At 37.8% G+C, this 17,805-nt stretch overlaps 1 protein-coding gene across 4 annotated transcripts in view; it reads right to left on the bottom strand.

The window, feature by feature from the left end:
- LOC137188187 (cyclin-dependent kinase-like 5) overlaps positions 1 to 14,975 on the bottom strand; it is a 35,690-nt gene extending 20,715 nt beyond the window's left edge. For 2 of the 4 annotated variants that reach the window (XM_067597686.1, XM_067597689.1), the window contains exons 1-3: positions 14,832 to 14,974; positions 12,321 to 12,542; positions 10,391 to 10,425 (exon numbers count right to left, since the gene is read on the bottom strand). In XM_067597686.1, coding sequence (XP_067453787.1) covers positions 10,391 to 10,425; positions 12,321 to 12,384 — 99 coding nt within the window. In that variant the 5' untranslated portion in view covers positions 12,385 to 12,542; positions 14,832 to 14,974. Of the gene's footprint in view, positions 1 to 10,390; positions 10,426 to 12,320; positions 12,543 to 13,374; positions 13,747 to 14,831 lie in introns of those variants that run through there. The other 2 variants (XM_067597688.1, XM_067597687.1) reach the window with 2 other exon arrangements.
- Positions 14,976 to 17,805: the final 2,830 nt, after the last annotated feature.

The following is a 17,805-nucleotide window of genomic DNA, read 5'->3' as shown; positions in this document are numbered from 1 at the left end:
AATAGGAATAGGAAGGACTGACCATGTTATCTGTTGCCAACAGAAATCCATCCCTCCATCCATTTACACAAGAGAATCTCAATCAGCAAAATCAGACCTATAGGGTTATTCACAGTTCCATGACCCTGTGTTGTTTGATAATAGTTCACCTCATGGTATATGCCTTGACAAGTGACACTACAAATGCAAATCAGCCATGAAAAGAGAGGGCTTGACAACAACTTGGATCAAATCAAAACAAAAGACAGCCAAGGTGACTGTCTCAGATGCAGCTTTTCTTCATCAAGTTGAAAAAACATTTGAGAATCAAACTTTTTATTAGACTAATTTGCAGGATATCCATTGTTAGCATTATAATGACTGTGACTGGAAAAAAAACTTCAGAAAGAGACCACGTCCAGCATGTGAGAATCCAGTCACAAAGGGTACATCAACAGGTGGACTGGCACAGACAGTCTGTGTTCAGAATTAGACTTGAAATAGCCTCCATCTATCAGGGGACAATGAGGACGCGAACATTCAGACAGGAAACTTGTGTCCCCTCTACATCTTTCTGTCTCTCTCTCTCTCTCTCTGGCTCCAGATAGGACCACATAGACAAGTGCTCCACTCAAGGTGACCCATTTAATGCTAGATGTGAAAGTCCTTTTTTCCTCTCCTGTCCCAGTTTCTGTTCACTGGGTGCAAAAATAACTGTTCCCTTCAAAGGGGGCGGATAGACTTTTTTTTTTTTTTTCCTCCACTAAATAAATCTAGATGTTACTGACAGCCACTCAGCTTATTTAGGAGGAATAAAATCTAAGCCTACAGCATCACTTCTATTATCTGTGATAACAAGGCGCCATCAGTTATGCAAGCAAAAAGCTGAAGCGATACTAAAATAATAGATTTAAAAAAAACATTTATGATCAAGACAGGACAAACAACAGATGACTGCAGAGCTGTGGTGACTCACTGGATGCTACATGGCATCTCCTAAAACAGCGATGAACTTCATGGATCTAATCAATACACTAATTACTAATTCTTGTATTGCTGTGTTATATCTCCATTTAACAACTTAAAATCACTAATAAAAGCGATGCAAACATTTAGGAATCATTTCCAGCAGTTAATGGATTTTCTCTCAGTGCACAAACTGACGTGACGTTAAAGGGTAAATCACCCGTGAGTCACACAGCAGAAAAGTGTTTCACTATTATCTGTAAGTTGAAATTAGTGACATCACAGCAGGTCAGCTTCTAGACCAACAAAGCAAAAATCAACTAGTTTAGTGATCGCTTTTTAAAAGTACAGGTTAAAAAGTTAATAACACACATTGTCGTACAAATAAATTAAAGGAATGGTTCAACAGAAGACTGATACTTGTAATAGCAAAATGTCAAACTGTACAGCATTAAACAAAAGAGAAATAACATGTTAAATAGTGAGCTTTAGAAGTGCTGCTAGGTGGATTTTGTTATCTTTGGACAGATCCAGGCTAGCTGCTTCTCCTTGTTACAGTCTTTATGTTAAGCTAAGCTAACCAGCTACTAGCTTCATATTTACCAGAGAGAGTAAAGTGGTATCAATCTTCTTATCCAACTCTCATCAAGAAAGTGAATAAGCCTGTATTTCCAAAAACAGTCCTAAAGTATTACTTTAAGCATTGTTGCCCTTGAAAATTTTGACCACATTGATTTTTAACAATAGAAACATCATTAAGCATACTTTGCACCAAATATAATCTTTTTAATCTGTGGTGAATGTATCAGGCCATATAATTTCATCATAAATGTAAACATGAGTTCACAACTTTGACATTGTCTCTGTGTTTATTGTAGCTGACGACAGTAACAGGAAGTTAGGAGCAAAAGTGGAACAAACAAAAAAATTAGCAGGTCGCATTGAGTCAATGCACAACAGTGCAGTAACTGTTGCTCTCTGTCATTAAATGTGGATTTACTCTTAAGGGATTATTTCTAGGAACTTCTTTGCCTTTATTTGGAAGTTCAAAGTCAGAGAAATGGAAATACTTTGGTGATTAATTTACTCTTTAATATGGGACAGAGAGCAGATAACTGGTACACACAATAAGTCAGGTGCTTGAGGCTGAGAGCGATACACCATAGAGGAAAGTATGGAGTATCATTCTGAAAAATACCACCGACTGGATTGTAACTACTGCTTCACCATTGGCTGAGCATGTTCACTAAGAATGGCTTAACGTTGGCATGTGTCTCTGGCCCTCAGGGGTTCCGTGAACCTAAACCATGCCAGGAAAATACAACCCCACGCCATACTAGAGCTGCCAGGAGCCTTCACCATGAGAAGCGAGCATTGTGCCTGTAGACTCCTTTTGGCATGTGCCACATATGTTCTTGCTCAATTTCTAATAATAGGATGACTCATGTGATCGCTTTCGCTTTCCACTTCTCAGGAGAACACTTGCTGTGTTATTTGCACTTTAACTCGACAATTTGCTTGTTGCCATTTAATAAAAGGACTGATTATGTAGTGCAACATGACCACGCTGTGTTTTCTACAGGACACTCTAAATAAAACTGTCTACTTACTGTATGAGGGAAAGTGATTGTTTACTTAGTTGTCTGTTGCTTCATGCGTGTCAGCTAATGCATAGCCATCCCTGTCAAGAGGTATTTTTATCTATAATCAACTCAAGCTTATGTCTTTCCCTTCGATTTTCATGCCTACATCAAATTAGCCTCTGTTCTCATGGAACTTCAGGTTCAGCAGTCTTCCTCCTCCTGTTTCAATCAGTTTCAGTTTTTATAACAAAGTTTCAATAGGTAAAAGGCTTTGTGCAAAGAGCTAAACGTCCTTGCTAAATTCTTAGCTTTAAACACAAGAAATAACATGCTCACCTGATATTAGCCTCAGTTAGTGTAAAAACACACATTTTGTGGCTGATGCAGAAAAGAAAATATAAATTGATGCAATAAAGAACAATAATAATCATCATTTTTGCTTTTTCAATATGTAGGATTTGCTGTAGCAAAGGAACAAGAACAAGAAATCCTCATCATTTCAAATATTTATGTCCATGTAAGCCTTTTTCTTGTTGCTATTTATATAATTTATATATAAGTAAATGCGACATGCATGATACATGATGCATTACCTCATGTGATTTTAAGAGCTCTGAGATTTTGAGCTCAGAAATCAAAAAGTGGTACAGCAGTTAAAAAATGTGCTGTGAAAATTGCGTAAAACCGACTGTAAACTGTCATAAAATGCAGTGACTGTGTGTATGTTATCTGGATAATAAACATGCTCATAGATTTGCATTTACACCTGCTGTCTCTCTGCTTTCTCGTCTGCATTCTGTCAACACTGTAACGGGATCTGATTTTAAATGTGCAGTATGCCAAGCACGCAATTAGGTAAGGAGGTAACAAGCCCATATACTGTCAACAAAAGCCATGTTCTCACATTTTTTGTAGATGATGACTCCTCACACACACCTGCTCTGAAATCTCCTTCAAGATCTCTTGAAGCGGTGCAGCAGTCGTCACACGCTACCATGAAACATTGATTTTATTGGTGATTTGAGGCGAGAAATATGTCTAGTTTTTTGTTGTCGTGAAGGCTTCTTTTCTCTGTGGGCAGATACTTTCTCAATGATGCAAACATACTTTATTGACTGCCTTTACACTTGTCTGACTCTGGCTGAGATCCAATCATAATGTAGCCAGAACACCTCCACAGTCAGGGCCATAAAGAGGCTTAATTTTATAAATCTCCTACGATTATTAAAGAAAAAAAAAACATATCACAGAAATTTTGTGCTTAAAATCTTCCCAACTGCATCGCTTAAGACCATGATAATCTGAGGAGACAGAGCCCTGACGCTGTCAATGTTTTACCTCCCTGTAGACTAGGCGGCCTGGGAAACCAGTTCACTGGATGATAAGCACATTCAGGGTGCCGCTGTGTGTAGTGTGCATTCCTGAGAGGTGTTCCACACTTAAATAAATACTCACCACAGCTCACCACATGTTTACCCTCACACATTTATATTTCACATACTGCAGCATGCTAAAGAACCCCCGATGGCTATGTACAAGCCTTATCCTGGATTTAGATTAGCTGTGTAACTAGAGAGAAGCCTTTGTATTTGACTTAGCTCAGAGGTAAGTTTCAACTCACTGCGTTTTGATAGGTGGACAAAGTGTTTTAATCAACAGTTCCCAAAGTTGGGTGGGAAGTCTTCTAACACAAGTGTACCAGTGGAACTAGTGTTAAACAGAAAATGTGGCCGATGTTCAAGGACAATGAAAAGAAAAAGGCACCTCAGTTACTGAATTGTTAAAAGGCTTACATACAGTATTTATGTAACAAATATCCAGGAGCACATGAAAAACATGTGGAAAGTTTCTAGTTTGAATGTAAAACTGTTATTTTCAGGGTCAACTGGGAGGGGGGGGAACTTGCTCTTTAATCTCAAGTGAGCAAACATACTTTCAAACATGTGTCAGTGAACTCTGGGTCATACTGGAGCAAGCAAAAAAGGGTGGTTTCCACTCTCAGTATTGATATTCCCAGTTTCGTCAACACGATGAATAAACAAGCAAAACGCAGCCATCAAATATCACTGAGGTCACAGCGTTGCTTTGAATCACTGAAAACACACAAGCACTATGAGCAAGCAAAGACAGAGTGTTCAATATGATTCTGTGCAAATAGGCGCGGCAACATATTTTATTTCATAAATGACTAAAAAGAGAAGAAGCACTAACTAACTCATCATAAACGGTCAAAGATACCACAATGACAAGAAACGAGAAGTAGAATTTACAAAAGTATAATTAATATGCTACTATAGTCCTCGCAGGTGCAAATGGGGGAACGTTTTATTACTCCATCACTAAATCTCACACTTACAAATTGTGTTTCTTGTAGGGATCTATTTTGGTCCATCAAAAACAGATACTTGCAAGTTTTATACCATACTATCTAAAATCTATTTGTGAAATCTCTTTTAGCTTGACATTTTTGTTTTAAAAGCAGATGTACAGCTCCACACATATGATTAGGTTCAGTAACAAAAGCTTACAATAAATTTGCATGTTTAATAGGGTTTTATCAAGCTTCAACAAGCATGCAAAAATGACCTGGAGCATCCTTGTGGCTCAGCTGGCTCAGCTTGAAAATGGTATCCCCCTTATTTCCTGTCATCATAACACAATACAACACTGGATTCACAATAGAGAGGAGACCTTAAAAAAAAGAATAAGTGAACCCAAATATGATCTTTTGGTGATCCACTTACATGGACAAGAACTTAAAGGCAGATTGAGTAGGATTTATTGGTTGCGGTTTGTAAACACAACATTTAAAAGTTGGCCCGTCCTCCCTGGCTCGACAACACCAGAAGCGCTACACTGCAGTGCAGCGCTATGTCGCTACGTTTTTATAGAGTCCTGCCCTCACACGCACGCTGTTACTGGCTATCTGCTACACACTCACTGCCCAAAGGATGACGCTCAGAAACAAACAACAGATACAGGTCGAGGGCAGAATCTCTGCAGATACTGACACCACCACAGACCTCTAGTGGGTCATAAGTAATGATTGAGAGGAATCATTTTTATATGAGTCTATACATTGTTTTTTTTTTTAGGAAAATCCTTCTCATACTGCCTTTAATAAAACATGAGCCAGAACTACAAGACAAAAGCTTCTCTGTGCCCCAGTGTGTTCAGGCCTTTCATCATAACAGCATGTTGCAGTTTCAGTCTGAGCAGTCTCTCAAAAATTTGGCAAGAGTAAGTGAGACAAGAGCCTCAAAAAACAGTGGTAAGGTAGTCACAAAATAAATATGTCCCTACAAGGACCCTGGTAATACCAACAGAAACTGGAAGGCTTTCAACTTCCTGTTTAACATCATTTTGTCACTTTTAAGTGATTTTGTATGACTGAATCTGTTAGACAAGATGTCACTAGACATTCGGACAAGAGAGTATACAGCCTTCCTGTTAGATTTATTAAATGATGTTTAAGCGGTTCTGTCAACCATCATTTAATATGAAAACAAGCATATTTTGGACCCACAATCAGCCATAAATAGATGTCAACACACACCTTTTTAACACACAAATGCCTGTCATTGTCACAGCCAAGAAGAGATCTCATACTCATCCAAGGCTTGTATTGGCAAACTCCTCTTACAATGTCACACACACACACACACACACACACACACACACACACGCTTCAGCAATAATAGCCCACTCTGACAAATGTAAGTCTAATCTATCATACTGATTCTGTGTTGTGACTTCAGTAAAAATCAATGAAAAAGAGTCACTCATGCTTAAATAATTATAAAGAAAAATTTACATGAATCATCCACATCCACTTATCTGCTTAGACCTAATAGGCTACTGAGAAGATTGTTCCTGAAACCTCCAAAAAAAAATGTCACCAAAAACTCCTCAGGCATTATCCCTCTCTGTGTCACTTCCCTATGTCCCATTCAGCCCGGCTGATGCTCAAATCTGTGCGCGGATGTTGTGAAGCATGTGTGGGGTACGCAATGCACATTTTAATCCAGCAGCCTAGATAGATTCAGATTATTGTGTGGAAATTGGTGAATGCACGCTAGTCTATTTTTATCGTTTCTGTATCGGGCCCCAGATCTTTCTTGGATCTAATTATTCCTGTTAAATACATGTATTGTATAAACCAAATTTGAGGGGCGTGCCACTGGTGAAATAAGTACGTTCTGTAAGCGCGAGCAGCTGCGACTAGGCAGCAGTTGTTACATACAAATGCAGCCATTTTCTCTGGCCAGCACACATTCCTGCCCACAGTCACAGCACCATAAAACCTTCGGAAAGCTTATGTGCGATTCTGCTTTGTGAGTGTCGGCACATGTGTGTTTGTGTGCTGTTGACTGTGTGCCTGCGTCTGTGTGTATGCACACATAATTATGCGGCATAGATCTGTGAGTTAGCCCTTGAAAAAACATGTTGGTTCATTCACACTAACAATACAATATTTTCCAGATGGCACTGGTCCATATTGATCCGCAGCCAGAGAATTCATCCTCTTGTGCTTTCACATGTCAAGCTATAAAGTTACCAACAGATATTCTATCAAAACTGCATATATTATTGAATTTCCAACACACACACAAGGCCCGCAGAACGTGTAGCAAAATGTCAGACTTCTAGGGGATTGTTATTCATTTGTTAGATGCCAGAGAAATAGTAAAAAGTAATGATCTAATTAAAAAGACATTCCAAATTAGCTTTACACACTAATGTCAAATCCACTAATGGAAACACTGCTACTAACTGATCTCTTTAATTGTTTGTTTTTTTAACTACAGCACTTTTGCCTCATTACAGACAGTAAAGAACCAATCAACACATCGATGGAAAGTGAACAGAGAGCCATTAGGATGGTGAAATCTGTACCTGCTATGAGGCTTGGATGATCTGCTACCTCCTTATTCATTAAATCATTTCTACAAATCGTGACTATTCTTTAATAAGCAGCATCCAAATGAAAGATAGAAGTCAAACTCAATTAGCCTTTTTTCACAAAATGATGATCAGTCACATATTTAGAGAACTCAGATTTTTAAGTGATTTGGTGGCATCGACTACACTGTTAATTAATGTTCCACTATGTTCAACAGCTTGTTGATAACTTTAACAAAAATAGGACAAACATGCTGAAACATGTTGTGGATACAGCAATGAGAGCATTGTGTCTCATCATTTGATCCATTGTTAAAATAGAAATACTGATCAGTGGAACTTTAATAATTGTAGGACAGGGCAGGCTGTGGCATTTTATAACAAAAGATAACAAACATTATCTCTGTACAAATTTACAGTGTGCATATAATGTTGCTCAACTGCATATTAATGTGTAATGTATTTTAACTAGAGCCCTAGACAGATATTTGAGGCCAATATTGATATTTGAGAGGTTTTTTTTATTAACTAAAACAATAGATCAGCAGATTCAAAAAATAGCATTTTAAGGGCCCATTTGCATTTCATTACATTTGGTTTTTAAAGAATTACATCTAAGATACGTACTGAGTGCAACATTTTACAGTTGAAAAATCAACTTATCACTGTTCTCTTTTGGACAAACTATCTAATGGTAACAAGGCAATCTCTAAATTACCACAAACACACTGCATCTTTGGCAATGTTTTTGCAATTTCTTGTTACTTAATAGCCACTACATATGCCAGATGTGACTGAACAGATGTGATTGAGTAATATGTACCAATGATATTGGCCCAGCTGATGTATCGGTCTGGTTTTAATTTAAATGGCCTCATGGATGTTGAATACTGCGATTATGATTATAATGATGGATTTTCACACAAATTAACACAATAACGAAATTGTTACAGACAAAGCAACAGCCTCCATCTGTTGTGTGGACTGAATTGAGGCCTACTGATGTGAGTTCTGTTGTGTAAAATGGAGACATTGGCACTTGCAGCTGCCTAGGCCTAGGATCAATCAGTCTGAATAATAAAGCCCAGTAATTATAGGCTGTGATTCCGGCTTACAGCAGGGTTTTCCTCTTTTTCCTCACTTCTGAGTGCTTGCGCAACATCAAGTCTGGTGCTGTTGTCTTTTACGATTCTCACACTTCAGCTAATTCGCTGGCATTAGAAACCTGGCTAATGGATACACTGAGTAGGGTCATTGCTGTAATAAACATTGTAATGAAGGCATATGCACGGCAATTTGCAGAACAAGAACACCATGAAGAATTTTGACGAGGAAAGGCTCAGAAAGTGTTTTGTCTGTTTCCCGCAGATCTCTGTAAGTAGGAGGTAGTTAGTCTCTCTTATTCACACTGGATTGCTGTCAATTCCTGACACAGCCTCTTCCTTAAATGGACTGAGATGACAAGGCTATTACTGCAGTGTGTGTCGTCTGCTTTTCAAAGTCCTGCTGTTTTTTTGTTTTGATTTTCTTTTTGTGGTGCTAAAATATTAATTGCTTCAAGACGAACTATTACAGACACATTTACATGAATGAAAATACATGAGGTGGCAGAATAAATAATAGCCAGAGAGAACTTAAGTTGAAAAATGTGCTGCCATTCAAAGCAGATCCTCTCACTGATTAACCTGAACAAAGACAAAAGGACTATAACCAATTATCCAACCATCCATGGGAGCCACTTGAACCAATCCAATAATTCTTAGGCAGAGGACCACTGCAGTACACTAAAGTGGAGAGACTAGCTGCATGAAGACCACTTGCTTCAGACAAACCTCCTTTAAAAACATATTATGTTGGTGCGCCCTGGTAGCCTATTGGTTAAGATGCATGCCATATAATCACAACATCTGCAGTTCCAATCTGGCTGTTGACTCTTGTTGCAGGCCCCCACCCATCAACCCTCAATTCCTGTCATCTCTCCACTGTTCCTATAATAAAGGCATAAAATGCCCCCAAAAATATATATATAAAAATACATTATTTTCTTAAGATGCTACAGGTCTTTCTTAACCTCCAACAAGCATAATGTGAAGTCAATTAGCTTTGATATCTATATTAGACTTATACAAAGGACCCGCAACCTCCATCCTTAGAGGATAAGTCTTACAATTTTCTATATTTTTCTATGTATGTATGTCATGCAACGAAAGCTTTAAAGGATGGGTTTACAGTTCTTCAAGTCTGTCTTAAAACAACAGTCAGGTGTCCATATGAACAGTGAGAGAGGTTTTCCTTGCTGTAATCATTCCTCCTGTTCATACTGGCTATTACAAGATCCCCTACAAATGTGCTTTCAATGTAAGTGGGCAAAAATCTACAGTGTGTCCACACAGTCATTTTCACAGAAATGCATTTAAAAGTTTATCTGAAGCTTATATAGGGCTTCGTCAGTCTAAGTATGTCATATCAAGTGCATATCTGCCACATTTACAGTCTTTTTAGCATCAAAATCCCTCATTGTGTTTCCTCTGACAGTGTTTCCCTGTTGAGCTGCAGTGGAGGTATAGTAACAAAAAGAGAGACTAAAAAGACTGTAATCTTGAAAGATATCTACTTGATTTGACTCATTTGGACGGTTGAAGCTTCATATTGGTTTCTGATAAACTTTTAAATACATTTTTGCACAGAAGGAAGACTGTGGAGTTTGGCCCCCCATCACTTACATTGTAAGTGCATTATGAAGAGATCTTCTAATAGCCAGTATGAACAGGAGGAATGATTATAGCAAACCTATTTCAACCTATTTCAGTGTTCATTTGGGCACCTGACTATTGTTTTAGACAGACTTATAAAATTGTGAACCCGTCTTTAAAGCTTTCGTTGCATGACATAAATAATATAACCAGATAAGGATCAAGAAAGAAGTTGACTTGATTATACCAAAATTTATAAGATCTTACCTTGTGTCGGCACTTCAAAACAACACCATAGGCACCTAAAAAGGAAAAGGAAGGCAAACAGGTTTAACTCTGAGATACACCGCAGCTAATCTTTCCATGAATATTTAAAGTATTTATGTATTCCAAAGGCTACTACTGCTGTTCTACTTCACTTGAAAGCAGACCCTCATGAAATAATAAAAAAATGACAGCATAAATTCAGTTAAAAAAAATGGGATTAACAATGCCATGACTTACTGTCATAAATAAAGCAAGACTAGCTACATTTAGAAAATTTCTCATTCTCGCATGAAGTGAGCCAGCCAACAGTGAATGCCCTTTTGCTAACAAGAGTAAGACCCCCAGAGCCTGTTTTATTTCAGTACATTGCTACAAAGTGAAAAAGGTTTTAAGAGAACACTTTTTGCGCTCACATGTTCACATGAATTAAGGAAAAACATCCCCCTCTATATAGAGACAGGTGGCTCACAAAGTAGGACACAAGTGTTGGCAAGCTACTGTAGTTCTGATGTTATCGACCCTGGCAGTCATACACACACATCCCCTGAGGGTTCAAGAGGAATTCTTGGACCGAGCGGGCATACGACGAACTGCTCACTGCTCCTTCACAACCACATCAGTGCCACAAGACACCATCTAATCTCTTATACACTTACTGTCTTTCTAACACAGTTTTCTAAAGTACTTCAAATAGAGTAGACAGATAAGTGCACCTTTTGACTCCAATGGTATTAAAAAAATATAAGACCATAGATTTTTTTTTTGAACATATAAACTACTTCACATGATGATTGTATAAAAATGCCATACATTTAACTTCTTGCATAAAAAATATTTGCTATTTGTCAGCCGACTTTCAAATCTTGAATGTTGGTGTTTGCCAAACGTGATTAAACATATCAAAAAGGAAGTCAAATCCATTACTACTATATAATAACATGACTTGACAAAAAATATTATATGTGATGATGTGCTAAAAGATATAGAACTGCCATAATAATTCCCCCCCAAGCAATTTCCCTCCTCAGATTATGGCGCTGTAGATAATCACATAAGATTCTGTATTTTTTTAATTGCTGGGCTGAACCATGCAGCACTCAGCCCTAAATGATGAACAAAATTGACTGACCTCAAGATCACTGAGGAAAAATCTATGATGCTGCATCCATTGAAGCGCACTGTGCCATGAGTGCAGAGGCAGTAGAGCTGGACTGAAACACTTGTACAACTTTACAGTTTAATGTGGCACCAAAAAGTGCTGCCTTCCTTTCAGTCCTACTCATCGTTGGACAAGCGATCTTTTTCAAAACCCAGCTCAAAGTTTCCCTGTGTCTTCTAGCGACGTATTATGCACACATTATAACATTTCTAGGATGTAGGCGCAGCGGTGTAAAAACTGGGACAAGTGGGTGGCCTCACCTCCGGGCCTCTGCCACTTTATATCGAACAAATGACTCAAGGAAAAAGAAGAGCCATGAGAAGCTTTTCAGGGGAATCTGACTATCAAATCATCCTGTCTCATTGATATTTACAACAATAAAACTGAATCCCTAAAACCACCTCCACTTACTTCTACACTACCAACACAAGAGTAGGAATTCAGGTCACAGTACTTACCTTCAGTTTTTTCCACATTAAGCTGTTCCTAATGAATAAATATATTAAAAATGGTCCTTGACCTTACTGAATGGCACTAACATGAACAGAAGATCAGGCTTTTAACGGCCTTGTCCTGCAGGCAAATTGGATAAAAACAATCAAATGATTACTCACTGAAAAGCCCTACAACAAATTTGTGAGTGCACATGAAAGGCTGTTGTTGAAGACTGGACCGGATTAGTAGTCAGTGACATCTGTTGGCGATTGACAGTGTGCAAAATATGCTTTTACATTCCACATTGTTACGTTTGTAAAAAATTAGCTTGCTCACCTTCACCCACAATCCCAAGGACTTCAAATTTATTCATTACATCACCGATGTCAGGGATCTTCATGAAGTCAAAAGGTACGTTGCATGAGGTGCATGGAGCTCAGACGGAGGGGGCCCGGCTACAGGATGGCGTGAGGCGGCCAGCTGTTGGCTCCTGAGAGGCAAATGCCAGCTGTGAGCCATATCCCTCGCCACATGACTTCTCCAGTGGCTCACTTTTACCTGCACAAAAATGCAGTAAATTAAAATATATATACGCCTTACTTACCCTCAACAGTGCACTAGCATCATTTAATGCCATTCCCAGATGTGAAATACTGTAGCTTTGTGTCTGTTACTGCCAGATACCAAGAAACCAAATATTAAATGGATTGCTGTGAGCCGACAATTTATTGTGAAACGTAACCTTTTTTAAAAAACATCCTCATCAAAGATCAAGAAATGTACTTTTTTAAGCTGTCAGAGTTGATCAGTTGTATCTCAGTGACACAAATGTGTATGTAAGGTGGAATAAGGATGAATAGGTGGTGCTTTGATTTAAAGGGGAACTCCAGCGATTTAGCATTGCACTTTTATAAAGTTGGGAAACTTGAGAGAAACAGATAACAAAAAAAAAAAGAAATTTATGCAATATTCTGACTTTTAGACACAATTAAAAATCAAGGTAAAAAACGCTGGATCCTACAATTCCCAGAAAGAAATTTAATAATCTTAATCTTTCATTAGACCTTCCCTGCCTGTTAAATGCCCTCATTTTTTAAACTCTTAATACTAAAACACAGCTTTTCTGTTAAATATTATATTACCTTAAATCAACATAACCCTGATGACATCATCTGGGTTATTTTTTCCAAGCTCACAAAGCTTCCTCCAGAGCCACAGAAGATATAATACAACTGTTTTCACAGGCTGAGTAGCACTCTCCGTGACAAGTAAACACTCTTTAACATAAATTAGGTAAATAGTTAGATGTCATCATTTATCTGTTTGTGAAAAATAGACCAAATTTAATCAACCAACATTTTATCTAAATTTCATCTTGCAGTATACCTACCTTTTTCAGAGTGTGAAACAGCACCACGCAATCTCTTAATGTGATCAAAGCATCTCCTCTGGTATCCACGCTCTCTTTACTCTTATTGAATCAGATAAGATTCCAGATACCACTCTCTCCATTTCATTCTCTCCTTGCTGGAAAGCTCAAGGACTCACATAACCTACTCACACTCCCAGTCTCCTACGGTGCTGTGGGCACGGGAGCTGCTCATCAGTATGCAAAACCTCGGCACCAAAATAAACTCTCTGTGTCTCCCAGAGCACTAAACACCACTGTGTGGTCTATTACTCCTTTATCTTACTCAGCTGCAGACCAGTCAACGCAGGTAAACTGATAGCAACTGTAGGTAAACTTGAGGGGGATGATACAAGGTTGGTACACTGATCTCTTCAGGGAAAATGCCTGCATTCATCTATTCTTTAAAAACACAAGTGTGGTAATGTGCTTCCTCCTTCTCCTCATTTCCCAACCCACATGCAGTGGCACGCAGCCTGTTGTTTTTCAGAGCAGATTTTAGCCATCTCCCCTCCAGGCCCAGACCTAGAAGGCTAATATGATCAGGAATGCACTGGGCATTGCTGTGGATCATATATTTTGTCTCTATCAACAGCATGACTCATGCGTGGTAATAGACTGAGGGATTCAAAACACAGTGCTTTTAAACCACTTCACATGATCAATGCACTATTTTAAGGCTAAATTGCTTTTATAATCATTCAAATTAGATATAGATGTTTGAAAAACAAGGGATCCAGTTTACAACATCACTGACGTTTGAGGGTTTCTTTTGACTACACATTTTTTGAGAGCATAAAATTAGAACAACAACTAGCAAATATCAAAATGCACGTAGAAGGTTGCATTGTGATGAATAATTTCAAAAGAACTGCTGTAGATGTATCTGTCTGTCACACTCTTGTCCTGTTGCTACTTGTTAGAAATGTCTCACATCCTGAACAGGTGAAAAAAAAAACAATAAGCAGGGCGAAATGTGTCTTTGAAATGATTGTTTTTAACAGGCACTGTAGCTGCTTGTACTGTGTGTTCAAGTGAGAGGATCACAGAGAGAAAGAGAGACAGAGAGAGAGAGAGAGTGGGTGTGTGTGTGTGTGTGTGTGTCAGCGACGACTGCCCACAGAATGAATGTAGCACCCACATTTTCAATACAGGGCACCAATAAATCCAACAAGTCAAACATATGGCAACATTGAAGCCAACTTAGTATCAATTGCCTCACATTAACAGCTTTCTAGCCTGGACTCTGGTTAGTTACGTTGTAATTGTGTTTCCTTGGTGCTCTGCCTGATTCACAAAACACACAAAACCGCAAATTAGCTAAAAACAAACCTCAAGCTTGGTAACGTTGCCTTTCTGTTCAGCTTGTACTCAAGATATTCACATTATACGTATAGCTTACAACTCTTATCTATGTTAAGATAAAATAAACTACTCACTCAGTCAGTATTTGGGGAAAAAATGATGGAAGTGGGCCCATATATCCACCCACCAACGAAGATATTTTCATTGCAGCAGGCAGCTACAGTAACTGGATCGTGCGGTTGACAAGCTGCAAGCAGATCACCAGGCAACAGTTTGAGTGACGTGACGGCGGCCAATGAAAACGACCGGAACGCTTGTTTATTCGAACGCCCCCTCGATTCGAACCAATCACAGAGCAGAACGATGCAGGGGCTGAAAAACTGTGCTGCGGTCTGACGGTGTTTTGTATGAGGTGGGATATTATTGTTCTAATTTCTCAATTACATAATTCACAATATCACACCCTGCGTTCAGTATGATCACACAGTTTATCTAAAGGCCATTCCAAAGCTCATATAGGGCAAGAAACTACGTTGTGAGAACGTCACAGAGCAACAAAATTCTAAAACAGTGTCAAGAAATTCAAAACTGGGCTACATAAGTGAGGAGCAAAGGAAACCTGTCTTCATCCCTCACCATTGTCTTAAGGTTTTTAACACTTACGGCAATATGACATTTTCATCCTCTTTTTTTTTTTTGAGAAAAATGAAAAAGTAGGAAGTAAATAAGAACTTTAGAGCTTAAAGCCTGCCCCAACAAGAACAAAGTTCATCCCATATGTAGGTTAGACAATTCCACACATTATAAACCTACAAATGTGCACAGATTAATATTATTCAGCTATTTAAAAAAAAAAAAAAAAAAAAAAAGATTTTCCGAGTGAACACCCAGCTCAGATAAATGATTTTGAACTCGTATGAAATGTTTTCTATGTTCAGTAGAGCTTTTTTAGGTAAAATGAATGTCTACTGAATTAAATACCAAAACAGCTCCTAAACCTTGAGATTATATATATATATATGCTGTGTACTGTACCATATGATCATGGATAGAAAATAAAAAGCAGTAGCCTACACTTTACTTTTGCATACATTAAAGTGAGTACAAAGCCAAGGTAAACAGCTGATAAGTTCCTGTTTGTACTGTATCTTATCTATAACTCCCTAACTCCATTCAGTCCAACTCTGAGCTGCTGACATTCAAATCACTCTATATATGATAACACAACACGCCATGTTTGTGTTATCAGATGAAACCATGCTGCCACCCACAGGATGAACCTAAAATTGAAAAAAAAAAAAAACAACGAAATGAAGAGTACTATAGTGTCTGAATTTATCTTCATGTATTTCAAATATTTTTATGGGATGAATTAAAGTTGATGTGCTTTGAATAAGATGGAATGGAGCAAGAACTTGTTTATGTAATAACATAATCAATAACTCTACCAAGTCCATTGGTTTTCTCACTGGTATTCATAATGCTTTCGGAGGATCTGCCAGTGATGACATTTGTTTATTTACACAGTCCATAATGTGTAGTTGGCCCACAAAATATTTCCAAAATTTATTTTTGTATTTAATCAATTGGGTCTTAATTGATCTACAGGAATGTGTCATAATTTGTCATCACAATGTGGCTATTAGAACGACCGTTAATGAGACGAACCATCCCAGAGCTGTGATTGCAGCTCCAACATCCCATTACTCAATCAGCATGGGGTAAACTGCAGTAAATACCCTCTGAAGATATCAATTTCTACATGAAGCACTTGAAACCAGGTGATATTCCCATCATAGTCCACTGGCTTTATAAGCCTTCAGAAAGAAGAAGAGTGTTTATCAAAGATCAAAGAGGGTCTTTTTTGTTGTACAGGTCTATTTTAAAAGCCAAACTAAAATTAGTGTTCTTCATTTGCAACTTTCTTAAGAAATGTCTTATAGCTTTTCTAACAAGTTAGTAATTCTATGTAGGCCATGGCACTCACATGTGGTAGAGCAGTGTGATGCGGACAAATTACCCTCCTGATAAATAAAATGTATCAAAAAATAATATTAGAGTAAATACAAATGAGGTATAAAAAAAAAAGATATTAAGAAAAGTGAGATTGGTTTGTTTTATTTTACATATTGTGTTTTTGGTGTTTCCCAGTGGTTTATTATTATTATTTTTGATTAATTGTTAATTAGCTACTGTAGGTCTCAATAGTCTCATGCAGGTCTCCTCATGCTTGTGATTGGGTCTCCCTTAATAAGATAATGATTTGACATTGCTGCTGTAAGAGACAAGTAAGATGTCCTCAATAGAAACTTCAGTTTCACTATTGATACAAGAGACAAAACATTTATTTTGAGGATGATTTTGCTGACTTATGATGAGGGTGAGAAAGTCCTATAACTGGAAATATTTATAGGAGTATAATAGCACAGATCTCCTCAACACAAGGGCTAAATGTTACTGGGCTAATAGATTATCTGCAATATCATGTGTTAACATTTGCCAATGGAAAAAATCCAGTCTTTGCTATGTTTTGTATATAAGAAATAGATATCTACATTTGTCAGCAGTTTTCACAGTGGTATTGTATATCCAAAACATTGCTTAAAAGCCTAATGGACACATCATTTTTAAAATCACTGGTATTCCTAAATACACATATTGTATAACATTGTGCGACTCCAGCTGTGAAAGCATGGACACAGTGTGTGTCCAGCATATTCTGGCTGCAGATTTCCTGTAAACTAATGGAGAATAAACACGGGATGATGATTCACAGACACTGAAAATGAACAATCGCAACCTCAGCGGAAGTGGAGGAAGCATTCACATCCTTTACTGACATGGAAGTACTAATATCGCAATGTAAAATACTCCATTACAAGTAAAAATATTGCATTTAGAATCCTATCAGCAAAATGTATTTAAAGTATCCAAATTAGAAGTACTCAATACCGAAAAATGGTCCCTTTGAGTGTTAAACTATTACATATTTTACCATTGAATGATGCATTAATACGTGCGTAGCATTTTACCTTTGTAGTTGGTAAAGATGGACCTAATTTATTTGACATGTTAGTTGGTTTAATTGATGAAATACATCTTATTTGA

This window comes from Thunnus thynnus, chromosome 8 (genome assembly GCF_963924715.1).
Source record: "Thunnus thynnus chromosome 8, fThuThy2.1, whole genome shotgun sequence".
NCBI classification, from domain to species: domain Eukaryota; kingdom Metazoa; phylum Chordata; class Actinopteri; order Scombriformes; family Scombridae; genus Thunnus; species Thunnus thynnus.
Note: the sequence above shows the minus strand (reverse complement) of the source record. Positions and strands in the feature narration are given on the sequence as shown.